Below are 24,616 nucleotides of genomic sequence, written 5' to 3'. Positions count from 1 at the left end.
GAAGACATCACTCATGTCGAGGCCACACTCAGGAGAGGCCTTTCCCACCCTTCTTCACTGGCATCATCCACATCCCACCCTTCAAGAATCAGCTCAGGGTCCCTTTCTCCAGGAAACACTGTCCTGCTCCGTCCTGCCAGGAGAGATCGGGGACCCCTCCCCTGTGCCCAGATGGTAGTGAGAAAAGAAATTTTCACATACTGAGGTATGGGAAAGTCATTCTGGCTTACACAGGAGTTAACTTGAATTTTATGCTAACTAAAACAGTCTGTTTGTGGCCTATCAAATCTACACTGTACATCTGCTTTAATTATTAAAGAAAAGGGCACAGTGACCAAAGGAAAGAATGTCCATGTTAAAAATAAAGCCGGTTTCAAAATAGAGCCGGTTTCAAAGCCTTACTTTGAATGTCCTCTATCACGATAGAAATCCAGCAGATCGGCATCGGTGGGAGGGACCCACGATTTTGCTACCTGTCCCCGGTTCTAGATACCCCTCCAACTCCAAAGCATGTTCTCATGTTATCACTGCCTTCATGAAAACCAAGGTGCCCCTTTTCAAAATCTCCCACCTGCTGGATGTCTTCTCTCGTGGGCTCTCTGGGGGTCACCTGCCCCAGACAGACCACAGAGGAGAAGGTCTTGGGCCAAAGATGCCCCAACAGGCAAGACAAGTTCAGCCTCCACTCCAGCCTCCCAAACACAAAGGCATTCTCCTCTGCGGGGTTGCAAGCTTGTTTTGTTGACTGCCAGGCAACATGTGCAGAGGAGAAAGCTGACTGTATCCTGACCAAGAAAAACAAAAGTCGGGCAGCCGGTTCTTTTTTAAGCATTGTGAGTAGAGCTTCGGCAATAACATCTCCCACCAGAAATAGCTGTGTAAAGGAGGCGGAGGAGAAGCCCTTGTGGAGGTTAAAGAAAACAAGAATTAAAGAGCGAATGTGATTTGTGGAGCCGGAGAATGGAGGCATCTACACCTCGGCGGGAAGGGTGTCCTGGGGACCAGGTGTCCTGGACGAGTCCTCCCAGCACATCCCCATCCTGCCAGGACTGGGAACCGAACTTCCCAGCTTCGGGTCTAGGCTAGAATTCAGAGGGACTCAGGGATGTGGAAGATCAGTCCTGGACCAGCTGCTTCTGAGGACCCAGCAGGTGAGAGGACACACCTGGCCAAGTGCTGTGGAATATTCAAATAGGAGCTGCCTGCACCAAAGCAGGAAGGAAGTTTAAGACCAAGCACATCACCTTCTCCCATGGGGACCCTGCTTCCTAGGAGGCCCACTGACCTAATACCTCCCGGGTGGCAGAACGTGGGGAGAAGGACTTCTCCTCAGGACCACAGGTGGGACTCAGAGCAAGCAGGGCCCTTGTGGTCCTAACTGTTCAGAAATGAACAAGGATGCTACAAGCCTGGCCCAGCCTCCTGCCGTGGCCAGCCCTTCACTTGAAGAACAGTCATCACAGGCAGCAGGGATGGTGGTGCCAGCAGCCCCTCAGCCCCCCATGCACCCAGAGCCTCGGGCTTCCTTAGCACCCTACGGCCTGTCCCTGGTGAGGGTGTAACCTTCACACGGGCTGCAATTTCACTCCATCCCCTTTATTTCAGTACACACCAAGCCCAGACAGTCTTCCAGAGTTTTCGGGAGCTAATCAGTGGAGTGATGGCTTTTCCTCTGGGAACCGTTTTGTTGCTTTCTCACCAAGTTATGTGACAGGCAGACGCCCATCAGGTCAAACAGGACAGTCGCCCACACCCCAGGAAATGTCTCCTTCCACCACATTAAATGAGCGCAGACAGAGTCGGCAAGCGGGAGGGGCGAGGAAGGAGACAGAAGTTTGAGGAAGGACTCAAACTGAAGGTCACAAGAGTTGGGGGACAGCAGGTCAGGAGAAAGTCAAGGGGGCAGACCCTATGGTGGAAAACCCAACCAACCCATCACGCTTCCCAGAATCAGCCTCCCAGCAATGGGTCCGCCAGGAAGCAGCACATCCAGGGTTCAACCCCCTTCACCCAACAAATCCAAATCTACACCCCAACAGGCAGGCACCCTAGCCCAAGACCAGACCTATTTCCACAGACCGGAGCGCGGCTAATTGAGAGAGTAGTAAACCAATCCAGTTCTAGACAGCACAGAAGTTTCCCAAACCGTCAGCTTGTTTTCTTCCCAACAAAACACGGTGATTTCCCTCCGTTGTCACATTTCCTCCCCTAAACTTTTCTTTCTGCAACCCCTCTACAGAGGCTAAACTGCAAGCCGCTGAGGACGGAAACACAAGAGCAGCCCCGCCGGGATGCAGCAGGAGTACCTTTTCCGTGGAGCAGAGGGGCCGGTGCCCAGAGGCTCGCTGCCCTGCCGAGCCGTGGAGGGCTGCTGTCGGGATGGAGCACGCTGAGGATTACGCGTCCCCATCTCTGCGACCAGACCTTTCGGCGGCTCGGACCAACTGTGCGAGCGAGGCACTTAGCAATTATCTGCTGGCGCTGACGCCCCGCCCTCTGCTCCTGCGATTGGCTCCCGGGTCCCGGGCAGGACTGCATTGGTTTCAGACGACCTCACTCATTGCCTTGGCTCCTACTATTACCTGAGCCATCAAAGGAAATAATTCCAGGTTTCATTGACAACCTGTAAGGCTCTCCTCCAACCCGGCGTGGGAGCGGCCCTGGGAGTCCAGTGGAGGGAAGAGGGGAGAGTAGAAAAAGTGGGGGTGGGAGAGAGGGAGAGCCGAGAAAGGGTGGAGGGTGAGAGAGAGGGAGGGAGAGAGGGAGGGAGGGAGGGGGAGAGAGAGAGAGAGAGAGAGATGGAGAGAGAGAGGGAGCTATCAAGCAATCAGATTCCTGCACCAGCATTTTAACTTCCACAAAACAGAGCCCATAGCAACAATTTTCTGGCCTTATTTTTCCCCCAACTGGTGAACGTTCCTGAGGGCAGGGAGAAATATGACGGTGGTGTTCCTGCCTGTGTAATACAGGCTCTGGGAAGCAGAGCAAGGTAAAACCTGGAGGAATCTAGTGATGTATTTCCCGGGGCCACCCTGGAGGGCATGTGAAGGTCATTTTAGATTATTTGGGAGGACAGATTATGCACCTTCCCTGGATTTATCCATCCGTTCTTTCCCTCATGGTCCACCTCAGCCCCCAACCTGAGAAGACAGTTTCCTTTTGCACCTCATTCAGTCTCAGGAGAGCTGATTTTAAAGTCTGCGAAAGTCTGGAAATCCTCACTGGCCTCACAGGGAGGTCCAGAGAGACAGGCATTCCCCAAGCTAGTAATTCTGCTTGGACCCTGACTTTTGCTTGTTCCCACGTGGCTTCAGTGAATTGCTTAGACTCACATCATCAACCAAAGCAAGGAAGGAGAGGAAAAGGAACTCATCACGGGGTGAGAACAGTCCAAATGCTTTTCCTTGTTCAACAAGGAATCATAGAGCATGAGTCTTGCCCTTTTTCTTTCCTTAGTGTATATTTTTCACTGTATAGAAAGGACATCATTTGATAGCGGACATCATTTGATAGCTGAATTTTTTAAGAGGAAGAAAAAGAATTTTAAAAGGGCCTTTTAAAGGAAGCTCTTGGAATATCAAATTTCAGATTAGTTAGAACTTGCCTTTCACCCTTTTCCTTCTGGGATCCGCATGTCTCTGAGTGCAGGCTATGGTTCCAGTTCGTCCCCCGTAGCCTCAGACAATTGCAATCTTTATCACCATCTGCATCCTTGGAGGCAAAAGTTCCTCCTGCCTTGTTCAGTGAGCTTCTGCTTCATGGGGATATGCCTGGCTTCCCTAAACACACTGCAAGCTCTGTAGGGGCAGAGCCGGTATCATGTATATCTTTATAACTCCAGTGACAGCACGTAGCACTCAATAAGTGGGCTGACTAAGAAAACACAATACAAAACTTAGAGTGTACCTCTGAGCCTCCTGGCATCATTGTTCCACTGTGATCACTCATCCAGCTGGTGGGGTGGGGAAGGGGCCCATCCTGGATTCCAGGAGGTAAAAATTCAGGACAAAACACTGTGACAGCTACCGACGTCCCTCCAAGCTCTCAGTGCCCCTATTCTCTCTGGAAAATGAGGCAGCTCTTCACTCCATGTCTTCTTACTCCCTCGAGCGCTGGAAGGAAATGAGAAGATGAGGGACACACATTTTATTTATGAGACATATACCTCAAAAAATTAAGTCATTTCCATAGTGGCTTTCCAAATATCAGCATGGCTAAAAGGAGAGTGACCCTCTCTTAGGAGTCAAAAAATAGGACAAGGGGTGTAGCAAAGTATTTGTTTTCTATTTCCTTCCTTTGTCTAGGTGAAATTCTTACAAAGGCCCAAGGATGAAATTAACCTTAGCTGTTCCTTTGAAATTGACCCTGTCCCAGAAAATCTGGCATGTTCACTCATGGAGTAAAAGCCATAAATAATACTTTTATGATTTAAGCCGTAAGATTTCCACTTCCACAAGAAAGCAGAGAGCGAGAGCAAGAGGGAGGGGATATGGGGATATATGTATATGTATAGCTGATTCAATTTGTTATACAGCAGAAACTAACACACCATTGTAAAGCAATTATACTCCAATAAAGATGTTAAAAAAAAAAAAAAAGAATGCCTTTGATGGGCTCATTAATACACTGGACAAGACTGAGGAAAGAATCAGTGACCTTGAAAACCTGTCAACAGAAACTCCTGAAGCTGAAGGGCAAAGAATAAAAGAATGAAAAAAAGAACAAAACGCCCCCCTATCTGGGACAATTACAAAAGATGTTAACACTTGCATAATGGGAAACCCAGAATAACAAGAAAGAAAGAAGCAGAAGTCTATTTGAATAATGGGTGGAATCCACAGATACAGGAATCTCAGGGAACAGGAAGCAGGATAAATACCAAAAATTAGACACCTGGGCACATCATACTCAAACAGCAGAAAACCAAGACAAAGAATATCTTAAAAGGAACCAGAAGATATTAGGAAGCGGCTTGCCTATAGAGTAACAATGATATGAACTGAAGCAAATCTCCTGTCAGAAACCATGCAAGCAAGAAGAGAGTGAAGTGTTTAAAGTGTTGCAAGAAATAACCCCAGCAAACTAGAATTCTGTATTCAGTGCAATTATCTGTTAAACATGAAGGAGAAATAAAAACTTTCTCAGACAAAAAACAACTAAGGAAATTTGTTGCCAGTAGACCTGCCTTGCAAGAAATATTAAAAGAAGTTCTTTAGCAAGAAAAAAAAGGATATAAATCAGAAACTCAGAGCTGTATAAAGGAAGAAATAAATGAAGGTAAAATGAAAAAAAAAATGCAGGCTTCAGCTCTGTGCCTTCACACTATCCCACTTCTCCCCCCTTAAGAAAAAATAAGAGAAATAAACTAAATTAGTTTATTTAGGCGGGCAGAGGCACCGAGTCTTGCAGCGCGCACAGTTCCTCACAGCGCGGTAAGAAGTCGGCCGCGCTGTCTCAGTGCAGCTTCACCGAGGCATCATGGCCCGAGCGCGGCCTCGGGGACGCTGGCTGTGCACACGATGCCCACATCCGCCAGGGGGCCCCGGCTCGCCTCCCGGCCCCTCGGGCGCCAACCGCCCGGCGGCTGCGGCCCCGCAGCGTGCTCAGGACCCGCGTCGCAGCCAGAAGACGCAGGGCCCCGGGCCCCAGTTAGGCGGGCCCCAGTTAGGCAGGCCCCTCCGTGCAGCGCTCACTTCGGCGCCGGCCTCATCGCCCTCCGCGCCGGGGGGGCTGCCGTTCCAACCGGGAGGCGGCCCCATGGGGGCGGGGCTCGAGGACGTCAGTGCACTCGCCGTGCGTCCGCACACAGCCCCGCCTCCCATGGGGACCCGGCCTGAGGAGCAGGGCAGCCGGAAAGGTAGGAGGTGTGGATAATATGGGGTTTCCAAAAAGCGTTTGCTGACTGATTTAAGCAAAAGTGAGACATGGTTGCATCAACGCATTTTTTTTTTTTTAATATTTAGTTGCGGGGGAGCGGGCGGCGGGCGGCGGGCGGCGGGCAGCGGCGGCGGCGGGCGCTGCGCCGGGAGGGGGCTGCGGCCCGGCGGGGGCGCCCGGCCGCGCGCCCCGCGCCCCCGGCCCGCCGTATTCTCGGGGAAAGTTTGTGGGGAGTTGCTGTGGGGGTGAAGCGCCTGCCTCTCCAGGAGGAGCCGCCGCCGCCACTGCCGCCGGCGCGGCGGAGCCGGGGCTGGTGGCGCTGTGGTGCCGCCGGCTCAGAGGAGGGTCAGAGCGGCCACCGGCGGCGGCGTCGGCGGCGCGGCCCGGCTCCGGCCAGGCGGGCGGGTGGCCGGGCGGGCGTCCGCGCTCCCCGGCCGGCCCGGGCCCCGGCCGCGGCCCCCGGCTGTCAGCGGGCGGGGACCGCGCCGCCGCTCCCCCGCCAGGCGTGGGGCGCCCAGCGCGGACCCCGGGGTTTGTTTACGTCCGGGCGGGTGCCCGGGGGCCACCCACAGACCCCGCAGCCGCCCCGCTCTTTTGTGTGCCTGCAGGAGCGGCGCGGAACCGGCCCCTCCACGGCCGGGGACCCCCGTAGGGGCGCTTGGGGAAACTTGCTGGGGGCGGCGGGCGCCGCGCACGCGGAGCCCGGGTGTCGGGTGTCCCGGGAGCGCGGGTACGGGCGCCGGAGGAGGACTGCAACTTTCCCCGAACGCAGGGCCGGGGGCGCTTGCTCCCCGGCGCCTGTCCGGGCGGCCCTCTCCCCGCGCCCAGGGGCTCCCGCGGACCCCAGTAAACACCCCCCCCCCCGCTTCTCTCTGATCCTCTTCTCCGAGGCCCTGTCCTCCCAGCAGGGTCCGCGGGGGGCAATGGACCGCACGTCGGGTCCGCTTCGAAATGCCTACTCTGATCGGGTTCTCGAAAGCAAAGCCTCAGGGGCCTCGCTGGACTGTGGTGTGCCGGGCCGTGGTCCACGCGCCGAGCCCCGGGCGCCGAGGGGGCATCGTGCTGGGGCTCCACATCCGGCGCCCGAGCCGCAACCGTGCCCAGGGGGCGCGTTCCTGCCTGCCAACCCCCACCCAGGGGAGCGGCGCGCCCTCGGGGTCCGCCCCGGGACCTGCCAGCTCCGCGCTCGCGGCGCCAGGTGGATGTTGTGCGTAGCCGGAGCCAAGTTGAAGTCGCATCAGCGCTTCCTAGAGCCTTTTGCCATCCTGATGGTTTTAAAGTGGCACTTCAGCGTTGTGATTTTTCTCTGATCACCGAACTAAAACCCCCAACAAATGGAAGATGTTAGCATTCTTCATTCCAGAGAAGACCAGAGTTTGATCATCTCGAGAAGCTCATCAGGAGACCACCTGGGACCAGATTAAAGGAACCAAGAGAAGCTCATTAGGAGAAGACCCCCTGAGGCCAGATTAAAGGAGTGCAGGCCCTGCCCACACCGTAATCTTTATCAGCAACCCGCCCTTGAACCATTGCTATAAAACTCCTCACCAAATCCTCCCGGTTTAGGGACACACAGTTTTGAGGGGCACGAGCCCGCTGTGTGCCCCTTTGCCTGGCAGAGCAATAAAGCTATTCTTTTCTACTTCACCCAGAAAAAAAAAAAAATAATAATAATATTTAATTGCAGTGGTTGATTTTTTTATTAATTAATTTTTTAAATTTTAATTTAATGTGATATATTTATAGATTTATATATATTATATATATAAATATATAATATATTTATATTTAATTAATTTTATATAATTTAATTTTTAATTAATTAATTAACTAATTTTTGGCTGTGTTGGGTCTTCGTCTCTGTGCGAGGGCTTTCTCTTGTTGTGGCAAGTGGGGGGCCACTCTTCATCGCGGTACGCGGGCCTCTCACCGTCCCGGCCTCTCTTGTTGCGGAGCACAGGCTCCAGACTCAACGCATTTTAAAAGTAGTAAATCTCCCGATATGTGTCTGTGCTCGCCCCGCCCAGGAGAGAGCGTGCCCTCCGTGAGGGACACGTGAAAGGCTGAGTGAACGTCTGCCTGTGGTCTGTTACCTGGTGCACGGGTGTGTGAATTTCTGCGGAGAGCTCTCGATTTCTGTAGTTTCTGCTGACTTGACAGGGCGGTTGGCAAATGGTGACGTGTTCCATGCATTCAGGACATGATCGTGGTTACTAATAATCACTTTGTTCTCTCTGTGCATGTCTGGGTCCTAATATTTTCTTTTTATAAGGACCCCAGTCATATTGGACTACAGCCCGCTCATTTGACCTCAGTTACCTATTTAAGGGCCTTATCTCCAAATACAGTCACATTATGAGGTATTGGGGGTTAAGACTTCCACATATTAACTTGAGCAGGACACAATTCAGCCGATAATAGAAGGTAAGAGTAATTTAAGCAAGTAAGTAACTATTTTTTAAAGTGAGTTGCTTAAAGATATGAATTGACTCAAGAAGAACAAGAAGAAATTACATAACACTGTACGTTATACAAAGGTATTAAATTAATCATCATAACATCCTGTGAGATCCGCATGAAATCAGACTAAACAAGATTAAGCAACTTATCCAGAGTTGTATAGTTAGTACTTTCCAGAATTTAAACCAGGTATTTTCCCAGCTCCATTCTACGTTATATTTTCATTTCATTATTTGAAATGAATTTTTTTTTAAACATCTTTATTGAAGTATAATTGCTTTACAATGGTGTGTTAGTTTCTGCTTTATAACACAGTGAATCAGTTATACATATACATATGTTCCCATATCTCTTCCCTCTTGCATCTCCCTCCCTCCCACCCTCCCCATCCCACCCCTCTAGGTGGTCACAAAGCACCGAGCTGATCTCCCTGTGCTATGCGGCTGCTTCCCACTAGCTATCTATTTTACATTTGGTAGTGTATATATGTCCATGACACTCTCTCACCCTGTCACATCTCACCCCTCGCCCTCCCCATATCCTCAAGTCCATTCTCTAGTAGGTCTGTGTCTTTATTCCCGTCTTGCCACTAGGTTCTTCATGGCCTTTTTTTTTTTTTCCCCTTAGATTCCATATATATGTGTTAGCATACTGTATTTGTTTTTCTCTTTCTGACTTACTTCACTCTGTATGACAGACTCTAACTCCATCCACCTCATTACAAATACCTCCATTTCATTTCTTTTTATGGCTGAGTAATATTCCATTGTATATATGTGCCACATCTTCTTTATCCATTCATCCGATGATGGACACTTAGGTTACTTCCATGTCCTGGCTATTGTAAATAGAGCTGCAATGAATATTTTGGTACATGACTCTTTTTGAACTATGGTTTTCTCAGGGTATATGCCCAGTAGTGGGATTGCTGGGTCGTATGGTAGTTCTCTTTGTAGTTTTTTAAGGAACCTCCATCCTGTTCTCCATAGTGGCTGTATCAATTTACATTCCCACCAACAGTGCAAGAGTGTTCCCTTTCCTCCACACCCTCTCCAGCATTTATTGTTTCTAGATTTTTTGATGATGGCCATTCTGACCGGTATGAGATGATATCTCATTGTAGTTTTGATTTGCATTTCTCTAATGATTAATGATGTAGAGCATTCTTTCATGTGTCTGTTGGCAATCTGTATATCTTCTTTGGAGAAATGTCTATTTAGGTCTTCTGCCCATTTTTGGATTGGGTTGTTCGTTTTTTTGTTATTGAGCTGCATGAGCTGCTTGTAAATCTTGGAGATTAATAATTTGTCAGTTGCTTCATTTGCAAATATTTTCTCCCATTCTGAGGGTTGTCTTTTGGTCTTGTTTATGGTTTCCTTTGCTGTGCAAAAGCTTTTAAGTTTCATTAGGTCCCATTTGTTTATTTGTGTTTTTATTTCCATTTCTTTAGGAGCTGGGTCAAAAAGAATCTTGCTGTGATGTATGTCATAGAGTGTTCTGCCTATGTTTTCCTCTAAGAGTTTGATAGTGTCTGGCCTTACACTTAGGTCTTTAATCCATTTTGAGTTTATTTTTGTGCATGGTGTCAGGGAGTGTTCTAATTTCATACTTTTACATGTATCTGTCCAATTTTCCCAGCACCACTTATTGAAGAGGCTGTCTTTTCTCCACTGTATATGCTTGCCTCCTTTATCAAAGAGAAGGTGACCATATGTGCGTGGGTTTATCTCTGGGCTTTCTATCCTGTTCCATTGATCTATATTTCTGTTTTTGTGCCAGTACCAAACTGTCTTGATTACTGTAGCTTTGTAGTATAGTCTGAAGTCAGGGAGCCTGATTCCTCCAGCTCCATTTTTCGTTCTCAAGATTGCTTTGGCTATTCGGGGTCTTTTGTGTTTCCATACAAATTGTGAAATTTTTTGTTCTAGTTCAGTGAAAAATGCCAGTGGTAGTTTGATAGGGATTGCATTGAATCTGTAGATTGCTTTGGGTAGTAGAGTCATTTTCACAATGTTGATTCTTCCAATCCAAGAACATGGTATCTCTCTCCATCTATTTGTATCATCTTTAATTTCTTTCATCAGTGTCTTATAATTTTCTGCATACAGGTCTTTTGTCTCCTTAGGTAGGTTTATTCCTAGATATTTTATTCTTTTTGTTGCAATGGTAAACGGGAGTGTTTTCTTAATTTCACTTTCAGATTTTTTGTCATTAGTGTATAGAAATGCAAGAGATTTCTGTGCATTAATTTTGTATCCTGCTACTTTACCAAATTCATTGATTAGCTCTAGTAGTTTTCTGGTAGCATCTTTAGGGTTCTCTATGTATAGTATCATGTCATCTGCAAACAGTGACAGCTTTACTTCTTCTTTTCCGATTTGAATTCCTGTTATTTCTTTTACTTCTCTGATTGCTGTGGCTAACACTTCCAAAACTATGTTGAATAATAGTGGTGAGAGTGGGCAACCTTGTCTTGTTCCTGATCTTACTGGAAATGGTATCAGTTTTTCACCATTGAGGACGATGTTGGCTGTGGGTTTGTCATATATGGCCTTTATTATGTTGAGGAAAGTTCCCTCTATGCCTACTTTCTGCAGGGCTTTTATCATAAATGGGTGTTGAATTTTGTCAAAAGCTTTCTCTGCATCTATTGAGATGATCATATGGTTTTTCTCCTTCAATTTGTTAATATGGTGTATCACGTTGATTGATTTGCATATATTGAAGAATCCTTGCATTCCAGGGATAAACCCCACTTGATCATGGTGTATGATCCTTTTAATGTGCTGTTGGATACTGTTTGCTAGTATTTTGTTGAGGATTTTTGCATCTATGTTCATCAGTGATATTGGCCTGTAGTTTTCTTTCTTTGTGACATCTTTGTCTGGTTTTGGTATCACGGTGATGGTGGCCGTGTAGAATGAGTTTGGGAGTGTTCCTCCCTCTGCAATATTTTGGAAGAGTTTGAGAAGGATAGGTGTTAGCTCTTCTCTAAATGTTTGATAGAATTCACCTGTGAAACCATCTGGTCCTGGGCTTTTGTTTGTTGGAAGGTTTTTAATCACAGTTTCAATTTCAGTGCTTGTGATTGGTCTGTTCATATTTTCTATTTCTTCCTGGTTCAGTCTCGGCAGGTTGTGCATTTCTAAGAATCTGTCCATTTCTTCCAGGTTGTCCATTTTATTGGCATAGAGTTGCTTGTAGTAATCTCTCATGATCGTTTGTATTTCTGCAGTGTCAGTGGTTACTTCTCCTTTTTCATTTCTAATTCTATTGATTTGAGTCTTCTCCCTTTTTCTCTTGATGAGTCTGGCTAATGGTTTATCAATTTTGTTTATCTTCTCAAAGAACCAGCGTTTAGTTTCATTGATTTTTGCTATTGTTTCCTTCATTTCTTTTTCATTTATTTCTGGTCTGATCTTTATGATTTCTTTCCTTCTGCTAGCTTTGGGGTTTTTTTGTTCTTCTTTCTCTAATTGCTTTAGGTGCAAGGTTAGGTTGTTTATTCGAGATGTTTCCTGTTTCTTGAGGTAGACTTGTATTGCTATAAACTTCCCTCTTAGCACTGCTTTTGCTGCGTCCCATAGGTTTTGGGTCGTCGTGTCTCCATTGTCATTTGTTTCTAGGTATTTTTTGATTTCCCCTTTGATTTCTTCAGTGATCACTTCGTTATTAAGTAGTGTATTGTGTAGCCTCCATGTGTTTGTATTTTTTACAGATCTTTTCCTGTAATTGATATCTAGTCTCATAGCGTTGTGGTCGGAAAAGATACTTGATACGATTTCAATTTTCTTAAATTTACCAAGGCTTGATTTGTGACCCAAGATATGATCTATCCTGGAGAATGTTCCATGAGCACTTGAGAAAAATGTGTATTCTGTTGTTTTTGGGTGGAATGTCCTATAATTATCCATTAAGTCCATCTTGTTTAATGTATCATTTAAAGCTTGTGTTTCCTCATTTATTTTCATTTTGGATGATCTGTCCATTGGTGAAAGTGGGGTGTTAAAGTCCCCTACTATGATTGTGTTGCTGTCGATTTCCCCTTTTATGGCTGTTAGTGTTTGCCTTATGTATTGAGGTGCTCCTATGTTGGGTGCATAAATATTTACAATTGTTATACCTACCTGTTGGATCGACCCCTTGATCATTATATAGTGTCCTTCTTTGTCTCTTGTAATAGTCTTTATTTTAAAGTCTATTTTGTCTGATATGAGAATTGCTACTCCAGCTTTCTTTTGATTTCCATTTGCATGGAATATCTTTTTCCATCCCCTCACTTTCAGTCTGTATGTGTCTCTAGGTCTGAAGTGGGTCTCTTGTAGACAGCATATATATGGGTCTTGTTTTTGTATCCATTCAGCCACTCTGTGTCTTTTGGTGGGAGCATTTAATCCATTTACATTTAAGGTAATTATCGATATGTATGTTCCTATTCCCATTTTCTTAAATGTTTTGGGTTTGTTATTGTAGGTGTTTTCCTCCTCTTGTGTTTCTTGCCTAGAGAAGTTCCTTTAGCATTTGTTGTGAAGCTGGTTTGGTGGTGCTGAACTCTCTCAGCTTTTGCTTGTCTGTAAAGGTTTTAATTTCTCCATCAAATCTGAATGAGATCCTTGCTGGGTAGATTAATCTTGGTTGTAGGTTTTTCTCCTTCATCACTTTAAGTATATCCTGCCACTCCCTTCTGGCTTGCAGAGTTTCTGCTGAAAGATCAGCTCTTAACTTTATGGGGATTCCCTTGTGTGTTATTTGTTGTTTTTCCCTTGCTGCTTTTAATATGTTTTCCTTATATTTAATTTTTGACAGTTTGATTAATATGTGTCTTGGCGTGTTTCTCCTTGGATTTATCCTATTTGGGACTCTCTGTGCCTCCAGGACTTGATTAACAACTTCCTTTCCCTTATTAGGGAAGTTTTCAACTATAATCTCTTGAAATATTTTCTCAGTCCCTTTATTTTTCTCTTCTTCTTCTGGGACCCCTATAATTCGAATGTTGGTGTGTTTAACGTTGTCTCAGAGGTCTCTGAGACTGTCCTCAGTTCTTTTCATTCTTTTTTCTTTATCCTGCTCTGCAGTAGTTATTTCCACCATTTTATCTTCCAGGTCACTTATCTGTTCTTCTGCCTCAGTTATTCTGCTATTGATCCCATCTAGAGTATTTTTAATTTCATTTATTGTGTTTTTCATCGTTGCTTGGTTCCCCTTTAGTTCTTCTATGTCCTTGTTAAATGTTTCTTGCATTTTGTCTATTCTATTTCCAAGATTTTGGATCATCCTTACTATCATTACTCTATATTCTTTTTCAGGTAGACTACCTATTTCCTCTTCATTTGTTAGATCTGGTGTGTTTTGACCCTGCTCCTTCAACTGCTGTGTGTTTTTCTGTCGTCTCATATTGCTTATCTTACTGTGTTTGGGTTCTCCTTTTCACAGGCTGCAGGTTTGTAGTTTCCGTTGTTTTTGGTATCCGTCCCCAGTGGCTAAGGTTGGTTCAGTGGGTTGTGTAGGCTTCCTGGTGGAGGGAACTAGTGCCTGTGTTCTGGTGGATGAGGCTGGATCTTGTCTTTCTGGTGGGCACGTCCATGTCTGGTGGTGTATTTTGGGGTGTCTGTGGCCTTATTATGATTTTAGGCAGCCTCTCTGCTAATGGATGGGGCTGTGTTCCTGTCTTGTTAGTTGTTTGGCATAGGGTGTCCAGCACTGTAGCTTGCTGGTCGTGGAGTGAAGCTGGGTCTTGATGTTGAGATGGAGATCTCTGAGAGATTTTCGCCATTTGGTATTACGTGGAGCTGGGAGGTCTCTTGTGGACCAGTGTCCTGAAGTTGGCTCTCCTACCTCAAAGGCACAGCCCTGGTGCCTGGCTGGAGTACCAAGAGCCTTTCATCCACACGGCTCAGAGTAAAAGAGAGAAAAAATAGAAAGAAAGAAAGAAAGAAAGAAAGAGGATAAAATATAGTGAAGTAAAATAAAGCTATTATAAAGCAAAGCTATACAGACAAAATCTCACCCAGAAGCATATACGTATACACTCACAAAAAAAGGAAAAGGGGGAAAATTAATATATCCTGCTCCCAAAGTCCACCTCCTGAATTTGGGATGATTTGTTGTCTATTCAGGTATTCAACAGATGCAGGCACATCAAGTTGTTTGTGGAGTTTTAATCTGCTGTTTCTGAGGTTGCTGGGAGAGATTTCCCTTTCTCTTCTTTGTTCGCACAGCTCCCGGGGTTCAGCTTTGGATTTGGACCCGCCTCTGCGTGTAGGTCGCCTGAGGGCGTCTGTTCTCCGCCCAGACAGAACAGGGTTAAAGGAGCAGCTGCTTTGGGGGCTCTGGCTCACTCAGGCCAGGGGGAGGGAGGGGTACGGATGCGGGGCGAGCCTGCAGTGGCAGAGGCCGGCGTGACGTTGCAGCAGCCTGAGGCGCGCCGTGCGTTCTCCCGGGGAAGTTGTCCCCGGATCACGGGAGCCTGGCCGTGGCGGGCTGCACCGGCTCCCGGGAGGGGCGGTGTGGAGAGTGACCTGTGCTCGCACACAGGCTTTTTGTTGGCGGCAGCAGCAGCCTTAGCAGGCTTTTTGGTGGCGGCAGCAGCAGCCTTAGCGTCTCATGCATGTCTCTGGGGCCCGCGCTGATCGCCGCGGCTCGCGCCCGTCTCTGGAGTTCGTTTAGGTGGCGCTCTGAATCCCCTCTCCTTGCGTGCCGCGAAATAAAGAGGCAAGAAAGACTCTCTTGCTTCTTCGGCTGCTGCAGGCCTTTTCCTAGACTCCCTCCCAGCCAGCTGTGGTGCGCTAACCCCTTCAGGCTGTGTTCATGCTGCCAACCCCCGTCCTCTCCCTGGATCCTACCGAAGCCGGAGCCTCAGCTCCCAACCCCCGCCCACCCCGGCGGGTGAGCGGACAAGCCTCTTGGGCTGGTGACTGCTGGTCGGCACCGATCCTCTGTGCTGGAATCTCTCCGCTTTTCCCTCTGCGCCCCTGTTGCTGTGGGGTCCGCACTTAGCCGTGGCTCGCGCCCGTCTCTGGAGCTCGTTTAGGCGGCGCTCTGAATCCCCTCTCCTCGCGCACCAGGAAACAAAGAGGGAAGAAAAAGTCTCTTGCCTCTTCGGCAGCTGCAGGCTTTTTCCCGGACTCCCGCCCGGCTAGCTGTGGTGCACTAACCCCTTCAGGCTGTGTTCACGCCGCCAACCCCAGTCCTCTCCCTGCGATCCGACCGAAGCCCGAGCCTCAGCTCCCAGTCCCCGCCCGCCCCGGCAGGTGAGCAGACAAGCCTCTCGGGCTGGTGAGTGCTGCTCGGCGCCGAGCCTCTGTGCGGGAGTCTATCCGCTTTGCCCTCCGCACCCCTGTGACTGCGCTCTTCTCCGTTGCTCTGAAGCTTCCCCCCTCTGCCACCCGCAGTCTCCGCCCGCGAAGGGGCTTCCTAGAGCGTGGAAACCTTTCCTCCTTCACGGCTCCCTCCCACTGGTGCAGGTCCCGTCCCTATTCTTTTGTCTCTTATTTCTTTTTTCTTTTGCCCTACCCAAGTACGTGGGGAGTTTCTTGCCTTTTGGGAGGTCTGAGGTCTTCTGCCAGCGTTCAGTGGGTGTTCTGTAGGAGCAGTTCCACGTGTAGATGTATTTCTAATGTGTCTGTGGGAAGGAAGGTGATCTCCGTGTCTTACTCTTCCGCCATCTTCTCTGAAATGAATTTTGAGTCTTCATTTTGCTTAGTTTCTGAAGTTCTATGGGGATAGAATGGAGTTGGATATTTTCAGTGACATTCACACATGGGGAAGGAAATTGAGTCCAGAAGCTTCCACGATGTTTCCATGGAGAACGCTAACAACAGAGCCAGAAACACCGTTATCCTTTTGGTTCAGTCATCTTTTGTAACACACTACAAGAATTAATTTTAATGAAGCCCAGTGTTTTCCAAACTTTCACCAATGGGCTCTGTAGGGTCCTCTAATAATATCTAAGAGACTCATTAGTTTCACATTCCAAGCCACTTCAGACCAGGAATTCTGATTGTTCTTTGTGAGAAAATCAAGTGACAATCATAGCTCGTAATTTAGGATGGTTTCTTCAGGGCCCAGGCAAAACCTAATACACAGTAATAATCATTGTTAATTGCCTCTTTGACAATGATTAATCGGGTCTCAAAAAGGTGTATAATTTGGGAGAAATTATGATCAAAGAGAAACATAGGCCACAGATGTTTAATTAATGCTCAATTATTTATGAGTTTAACTTTGGTTAAGCTAATTTTCCTTCTTCTAGACAATTTCCAATTCATCTCTACAAAGAGGCCAGAATAATCACCTTCCAATACAAGATTTATTGTGTTCCCTTAATTAAGAGCCTACAGTGACTTGTACATTCTCTCCACAAAGTTTTGCTATGAGAGAAAAGGAGCCATTATATTTTGTCTTGAATTAGATATGCCACCCTACTTGACTTAGCTCATCTTACTGGAAGCACTTTGAGGGCAGATCCTACAGTCCTGTCGTACATCCTCTACAGCATCAAGCCAAGGGAATCACACATAGTTACAGCTGGAAAAACACTTGTTCTGGGTTGATATGTTTAGCCTTTACCACCAAGACTTTATCACCAAGACCTACCTTTACAGTCTCTAAACAGAAGACCTTCTTGCCTTCCGTTTTCATATTGACTAGGAATGTAAAGGGAAGAACTGAGAAGTAGCCATAGTCGGCTAGCAGCCAGAGCAGATAAATCATCTGTGGAGATATTGTTTCTTTCCAAAGATATAAACATAAGAGGAAGTCCTAGAGTTTGTCACAATTGTGCATAATAAAATTCCATGAAAACCTAGAAATCCAGATGCAGATCAGTAACATATTGGTTAAATAAGCTGTTCTGTTCATGCAATGGACAAGTGTACAGACATTAAGAAGAACGAGATACTCTTTTCTATGAGATTCTCTTTTCACTGAACTCGTCAGTGCTGCAAAGACAATGTTACATAATAGTTTTTCTTTAACATTATATCAGGCATCTTCATCTTGTCCTGTATTTATTGCCAGTGTTACTAAAGGTTATCATTTATCTCTTTCTCTTTTAGATATATAATTTCTTCTTACTGTGGAAGCATTCATCAATCCCTATTTTACTATTTCTTTTAAATTAGAAAAGAATATTGAATTTTATAAAATGTCTTTGGGGGATATTTCAACTGATAGTATAGTTTTGTTCTCTTTTGACCTTGTTATATGGTAAATTATATTTGGTTATTTTATTTATGCCATTTATTATATATGGTATTATGTTTACTAATTACATTTATGATATTAGAATTACATTATAATTAAGGTAGCATTTTGTTTCAGATAGACAAAACAACCAGTGGAATAGGAAGCATCTTAAAATTAGATGCAAGAGCGTAAGGGATTTGAGATTAAAATAAAATTGACATTTTGGATCAGTAGCCAAACTTATTCAACAAAAGTGGGAAAATATGGCTATCATTAATAAATTCTAGATAGAGCAACTAGTTAAAAGTAAAAACATCATGAAACTGTAAAGGTATCAGAATCCTGGGAGACTTGAAATAAATTATTCATAAGGAACACCTTTCTAAGAGACAAAGAAAAAAGGATACATTTAATTATATAAGAATTAAAATTTTCCTCATGGCAAAATGCACTACAAAGGTCAGAAAACAAGCAAAAGAAATTGGGAAATATATTTAGAAGTAGATATGCTCTCTTTACAACTTTTGAGAGAAGCACATGTTTCTTTTTCCTTTAACCTGTTACGTGGGTATTAACCTATAATGTAAGTGCATGGTTCCTTTCCTTTAACCTGTAACGTGAGATTTCATCTGTATGGTAAGTGCATGGTTCCTTTCCTTTCCTTTCATCTGTAATGTGAGTGTCAACATGGGGCACTGTTTCCAAGCACAGACTTTGGATGTTCCTGTACTGGTCCCATCACTGACCATCCACAAAAACTTGCAAATGTTGCTTTACTTTCCTGGGGGTTAGAGTCGTAGCTAAGAAATGGAAGCAAAATAGAACCTTCCCCCAGGGATAATAGAAGGTTTAAAGGAGTAAATATGTAAATGATTTAGGACAGTGCCTAGTACAAGAGAGATCAATATAAGTACTTATCAATTTTTTAAAGAGACAGAAGAAAGAAATAAAATGTGGTGATTTCAATCTATTGATATATATTCTTGACATTAAACTACCTTTTCATTCATTGGATGACCTAACTTGCTCATGCTTTTTCTTACTCTAGTGAACCTGGGTAGCTAATATCATAGCTTAAAATGTTTGCTTTTATATTTACAAGTAAATTTGACCTGTAAATTTCTTTTTCCTTACAGTCCTAATCTATTTTCAGTATTAGGATTATATAGACTTCCTAAGATGAATAAAGGAGCATTCTTCCTTTGCTACTCTCTAGAAGTTTTTCTTTATTAATACTGATGTTATCTGTTTAATAGAAGTTTGATAGAATTCCCCACCCAAACGTTCTGGGTGGGTCTGGTATTTTCTTGGTGAAAGATTGTAAACTATTGACTTAATTCCTTTACTGGTGAAAGAACTCCAGCTATATATTTCCTCTTGTGTCAGTTTTGGTAAACTTTAGGAGCTAGGAAATTGTCCACTTCATATAAATGTTCAAATTTACTGGCATTTCATATATTCTCTGTTTGTCCTCTCTGCTGTAACATTGTCCTGATTCTTTCTGTGTATTATTTACTTACGTTTTTGTTTTGCTTAATCAAAGTGTGTTTTTAAAATCTTTTCAAAGAGTATTCTTTTGACTTACTAAATCACCTCAATTTTATACTTTTTTCTGTTTTATTAAGTTCTGCTCATATCTTTATTATCTATTTTTTCTATGTTCTCAGGGTTTATTGTTCTGCTCTTCTGATGTCAATTAAAACACTTGGTTATTAATTTTAATAAATCTTTTTAGTTATAAATAGTTGCACTTTTTGAAGATGCCAGCTTAGTTGTAAGTATCTAAGGGTCAGCACCTCCACATTGTTGCTGGCCTAAGCCTTAGTGCACCCTATAGCAATGTATATATTGACATTTTTTCCCCTCGACTTTCTGTGTTTTGCTACTTCTCACTTTTCTTTGGAGAGAAGCCCTCTGAAATATCCTTTAGTTATTTTCCAGCCAATAAGTCTTTAAAATATGTGTATTTTTTTTAAGATAAATCTACTTATATAATTAGGCAGAAAATCTGATTTGCCGTATTTTTAAAAACAGCATAATTTCACTCTTCTCCATGATTAATCTGCTGTTTTACACAACCTTTGAGTTTTTAGCTTTATCAATGACATGTACTTTAGAAATTTTTTAAAGAGCCTACCCACTCTTTTAAAACATCCTGTTCCTTGTTTCAGTTCTAGTTTTATGTCTGTTTTCTGCCTTGCACCTGATAATTCCAACATTCAATGGATGGCCTTGGGAATCTAATTCTGGCATTGATTGTTTTTGCTGATTCTCTCCCATTGTAGCTGATTTCTTCATTATTGTGTAAATTTAGATCATGAGCTCATGTTTAGCTAAACTTTATCTGTGGGAATGCTATAGGCCTGGGTTGAAGGTTTACCTCTCCAGAGAGTGTTTAGTTCTGTGTGTGGAATACCACCCATCTGGGAGCATTTTAAGGTAATTTCTTACCTTCTGTTTGCAAGACCGCAAATAAATTTGCAACCCAAACACTGTGAACAGAGATCTGGGGTTCAGAATTCTCAAGATTTCCTACCTGTTTCCTACCCAGAGCAGAGGCCAAGAGAATTTGGTCTTAGTCTCCCTTTGCCAACAGATATTTTTTTTACTGGCACACCCTTTCATTAGAGGTGAACCTAGGGATAGATAGGTTTAGTTCTAACTTCCCATCTAGGAGGGATGGAGTCTTATCTCCTGCCTCCCATGTGGTCATGGCCATTTTAACAAGAAGTCTCTGTGTCAGGTCAGGTGTGTCATTAAACTATGGCCTGTATTCCAAATCCAGACAGCTGCCTATTTTTTATGGCCTATGAGCTATGAATAATGTTCACATTTTAACTGGTAATATTTTAAATGGTTACATAAGTACCTAAATAATATCCTCAATTTTGCCTCTTTGGTCCACAAAAGCCTAAAATATTTGCTATTTCGCTCCATAAAAACAGGATTGCCAGCTTCTGTTCTAAGCTATCAAGATCTTCAGTCCACTCTTAATATAGCTATAACTCTCACACATGTACCCCCCTTCTTTCAGGGGTCCTGGAAATTTCTACTGCACACTTCAAAAATCAGACATGCACTTAAAAATAAGTTGTTTCCATTTCACCTAGCATACCGAACTCTTTTCTTTTAGGAGAGTTTTTCAAGTAATCTTGCCCACCATGTTCTTCAGAGCCTCATTAATAATGGCAAAAACTTAAAACAACTTAACATTCAACAAATGGGAATTGTTCATAACAATTATAGAAGCACATACAGTAGAAAACTATAAACTGTTCTTGAAACGGTGAGACAACTAGTTTTATTCTTCGAGAACTATGTTTATTTAGGTCTCTTTTTAAATAAGTATATTTCTGTGTGTGTATGTATATAATCATGTATTTATACACATATACATTATTTATATGATATATTTATATAAATATGTGAAATATATACCTATACACATATCTTTGATTTATATTTGTCTACATACACAGGAATATAATTATATCATATATGTATATACATTGAACTGAAAAGTGGTAGTATACATATATATTGTGTATAAATGTGTGTATATGTGCATGTGTAGAAAAACAGGTTGAGAGATAGGTAAGCATGATTTAGACAGGGTTCAAGATTTTAAAAGTAGTTATGTGTAGGTAGTGAGATTATGGCCCATTTGATTTAAAATGTTGCATATTTTTACATCAATTGTTATGAACAGATTCCTACGTAAATAAAATTATAAATAGTTATACATGTATGTGTAGTGTATAATTAAAATATATATACTTCTATATAAGTATTATATTTATATTATATAATACACTTGTCTTATAATAATACATTATGTATTGTGTTATATAGAATACATTAAATATCATGTATTATATCAGATAATGATATATTTCTATATTATGATATAATTGTTTTATAATCAATATTACATGATATATCATATTAATACTGTGAACATATTAAACATATAAATACATTGCATTAGTCATATAGTTTGTGTACAATATATGCTATGCAAAAATACATGTTAATATAATACATAATTGTTATACATTCATATAAACATATATTACATTTATACACCACTATAATATTTTATATTGGTATATGTATATTATATTAAATATATGCATAGCTAATGCTCTTTAAAGCCATCTGCTACAAGAAGTAGAATGAGACCAGGAGTATGGCCAAAGCAAATTCTAAAAATATTAGATTATTTATATTCACTTATATGTCATTTTCCTGGAAACTGCATCTGCCTGTTACAGAGCACACACAGCAAAATCCCGATAAAGTGCCCAGGAGGACATGGGATCCTTTATTTACTGGGACCTCAAAGGAAACCTAGTGCTATTCAGTCCCCCATCAAAGAGCTAAGAGCAAATCTTGAAGCACCCAGTAAAAGCCAATTCAAACAAAAAAGCTTTTCCACTTCAACTTGAAAAAGTTAAGTTTCCAAGAGACCCCCTACATCAACCACCGAAGCTCATTTGGCAATAAAAACAACATTCAGCGAACAACAAGAAATCTAAAACAATAGTTGTTTTAACAAAAAAAAAAAATCCAGCAGCTAATCAGTGTCTTTCCTGTTTGAAAGAAGGCAGTGGGACGTGGACAGAAGACCTGATAGGAAAGATAAAAAGAAGAGGAAAAGGAAAATAAAAGTTTCCAGTTTGACAATCAAGCTGTCTTCTGCATCCATTTCATCCCAAGACCACCAAGCCAGTGTGGAGGCTTTTTCCTCCTTTCCTTTTCGTGAGACTGATCACAACGTTGCCAGGACACGGTGAGCAAAGGGAGGGAACAGGAACGAGGAGCTGTGTGCCCAGGGCTTGGGACCTCGGGGCTGGAATACACAACACAAACACAGGATGTGACTTCTGAGCTGCTGCAGAGGCCGGGGTACTGGGGGAGGGGAGCCCTCCTCACGTCCTGGGCCAGCGGCAGGGCCAGATCAGGGGACAGGAAGTGACCAGCAACTTCCCAGGGAGAGAGCAGAGCAGTGGGGGGCTGAGGCTCTGAGCCATCCCGGGAAGGGAGGCTGCCCCCATTTACCAGACCGTATGGGAGGGAAGCCTACCCTCGCTGGCAGCTCAGTGATAAAGGTGAAGACTTGTCTGCAAATAGACCGTGGGCTAGAAGGCTTGCAGGAGGGAAGCAGGGGTCTTGGCAGTGCGTGCTCTTCTGCAGGGAGTCCTGTGTGTGCAAATGTCCTAACGAGAGTCTCTGAGTCCATCTTGACCGGCACCTTAAGGACAGCTAGACCTTCGTCTCCTTGCGAGACGAAGTGATCCTGAAGCGGAAGGTCACAAGCCACACGAGATGCCGGCTCTGTTGCCTTTGGGCCCCTCCCAGAACCCTGACTCCAGTGCAACCAAAGCAGTGCTTTGAATGGTTCTCATGGGGCGGGGCACGCCAGGTAACGCCAGGTATGTGTCCTGCGCTCCATATCCCTCCACTGGTAGAGGTTTGGGTTTGGGGAGGCTTTTTTTTTTTTTTTTAACAAAGAGAGATGTATCTAAATTAAGAGCTGCACTATTCACAATAGCCCAGACATGGAAGCAACCTAAGTGTCCTTCGACAGAGGAATGGATAAGGAAGATGTGGTACATGTATACACTAGAATATTACTCAGCCATAAAAAAGAATGAAATAATGTCATTTGCAGCAACTTGGAGGGACCTAGAGATCATCATACTCTAAGTGAAGTCAGTCAGAGAAAGACAAATGTCATATGATATCACTTATATGTGGAATCTAAAATATGATACAAATGAACTTATTTATAAAACAGAAACAGACCGACAGACATAGAAATCAAACTTATAGTTACCAAAGGAGAAAGGAGGTGAGGGATAAATTAGGAGATTGGTATTAGCAGATACAAACTACTATATATAAAATAAGCAAGGTCCTACTGTATAGCACAGGGAACTATATTCAATAACCTGTAATAAACCATAATGGAAAAGACTCTGATAAAGAATATATCTATATCTATATCTATATCTATATCTATATCTATATCTATATATATGTAACTGAATCACTTTGCTGTACACCTGAAACTAACACAACATTGTAAATCAACTATACTTCAATTTAAAAAATAAAATAAATTAAGGGCTGCCAATGGAGACTTCTCCTTCCCCAGCTCTTACGGGAATTGCTCTTGAAAAAGACTCAGAATGGATTTACTTATTGAGCACCTATGCATGTGAAACACCATGCCAAGCATCATGAGAAGGATACAGAAATGAAGATGATTTTGGTGGTGCTTATAATCTGGTAAAGGAGACAAACATATACATAAATCACCAGCATCAGGCAGACAACAGTCACACAAGACCATGGAAGATAAAAAGGGACTTTTTCCTCCTGGGAGGATGGAGCACGTTGGCACGGACTTGGCAGTCAGAGGAGCGTAGGGCCGTAGGCTGTGGGAGAGGCTTTCCATCAGGACCCAAGCTGGGAGGAGGAGAACAGTAGGAAACTGACTACTTGGGTGTGGTAGAGTTGGCCTTGGATGGAGGGTGTGGTAGGTGGGGAGAGAGAGAGAGTAGCGTAGGGTAACAGGCTGAGGTTTGGACTCAGTTCTCTGTGAAAGAGGGAGCAGCGATTTTTTTTTTTTGGTTATAGAAGAATTATTTTATTCAGTGATATTCAAGACATGATTAGGTCATGGCCTTATATTCACAGTTTCAAGTTGGAAATAATTCAGAAATAATGATCAACATTTGGAAATTAGCTATTAGTTACGGATTCAGAGGAAAAAAGAGCTTTTGCTGATTGAGTCATAAAGGATGCTAATCACATTAAAAACAAATTTAGTAAATAGTATCAACCATGCAAATAGATGAAAAATATTTACCAGCCCACGAAATGTTTTAACCAGCCCTTCTGCTTTTGTGACATCCCAAATGTAGCAAATGTTTTTTTAAATGGGAGCAAGGATGTCTGGATGGAGTCGGTACAGAGTGGGGAGGCCCACCGGGAGCCATTGCGAGAGTCCGGGGGGGGGGGGGCTTGAGCTGTGGGGAGGGGATCCTCGGGATCCTAGCATCCTACCCCGCATCCTTCTCAGCGG

General features: G+C 43.9%; 1 protein-coding gene and 2 long non-coding RNA genes across 3 annotated transcripts in view; 1 reads left to right on the top strand and 2 right to left on the bottom strand.

Moving 5' to 3' along the window:
• Nucleotides 1-5,762, bottom strand: part of LOC309651495 — a 181,596-nt gene extending 175,834 nt beyond the window's left edge. Inside the window, exons 1-2 of the long non-coding RNA XR_014258192.1 lie at nt 5,694-5,762; nt 3,907-4,112 (exon numbers count right to left, since the gene is read on the bottom strand). This is a non-coding gene — a long non-coding RNA (uncharacterized lncRNA). The remainder of the gene's footprint in view (nt 1-3,906; nt 4,113-5,693) is intronic.
• A 113-nt stretch (nt 5,763-5,875) lies between these two features.
• On the top strand, nt 5,876-7,092 carry LOC309651424 (uncharacterized protein; the record flags this gene model as incomplete). Its single annotated transcript, XM_082444150.1, has 3 exons — nt 5,876-5,891; nt 5,964-6,525; nt 6,786-7,092. 3 exons carry the CDS (start codon nt 5,876-5,878, stop codon nt 7,090-7,092), a joined length of 885 nt encoding a protein of 294 aa, XP_082300276.1.
• Nucleotides 7,093-23,035: 15,943 nt separating this feature from the next.
• On the bottom strand, nt 23,036-23,661 carry LOC309651497. Its single transcript, XR_014258194.1, has 2 exons — nt 23,608-23,661; nt 23,036-23,526 (listed from the first exon to the last, which is right to left on the bottom strand). It is a non-coding gene; the product is annotated as an uncharacterized lncRNA (long non-coding RNA).
• Between the last annotated feature and the right edge of the window lie 955 nt (nt 23,662-24,616).

The sequence above is a fragment of the Balaenoptera physalus genome, assembly GCF_965194825.1.
Source record: "Balaenoptera physalus genome assembly, chromosome: 21".
Classification (NCBI taxonomy): domain Eukaryota; kingdom Metazoa; phylum Chordata; class Mammalia; order Artiodactyla; family Balaenopteridae; genus Balaenoptera; species Balaenoptera physalus.
The sequence above is the reverse complement of the archived record's forward strand: the minus strand, read 5'-3'. Positions and strand labels throughout refer to the sequence as shown.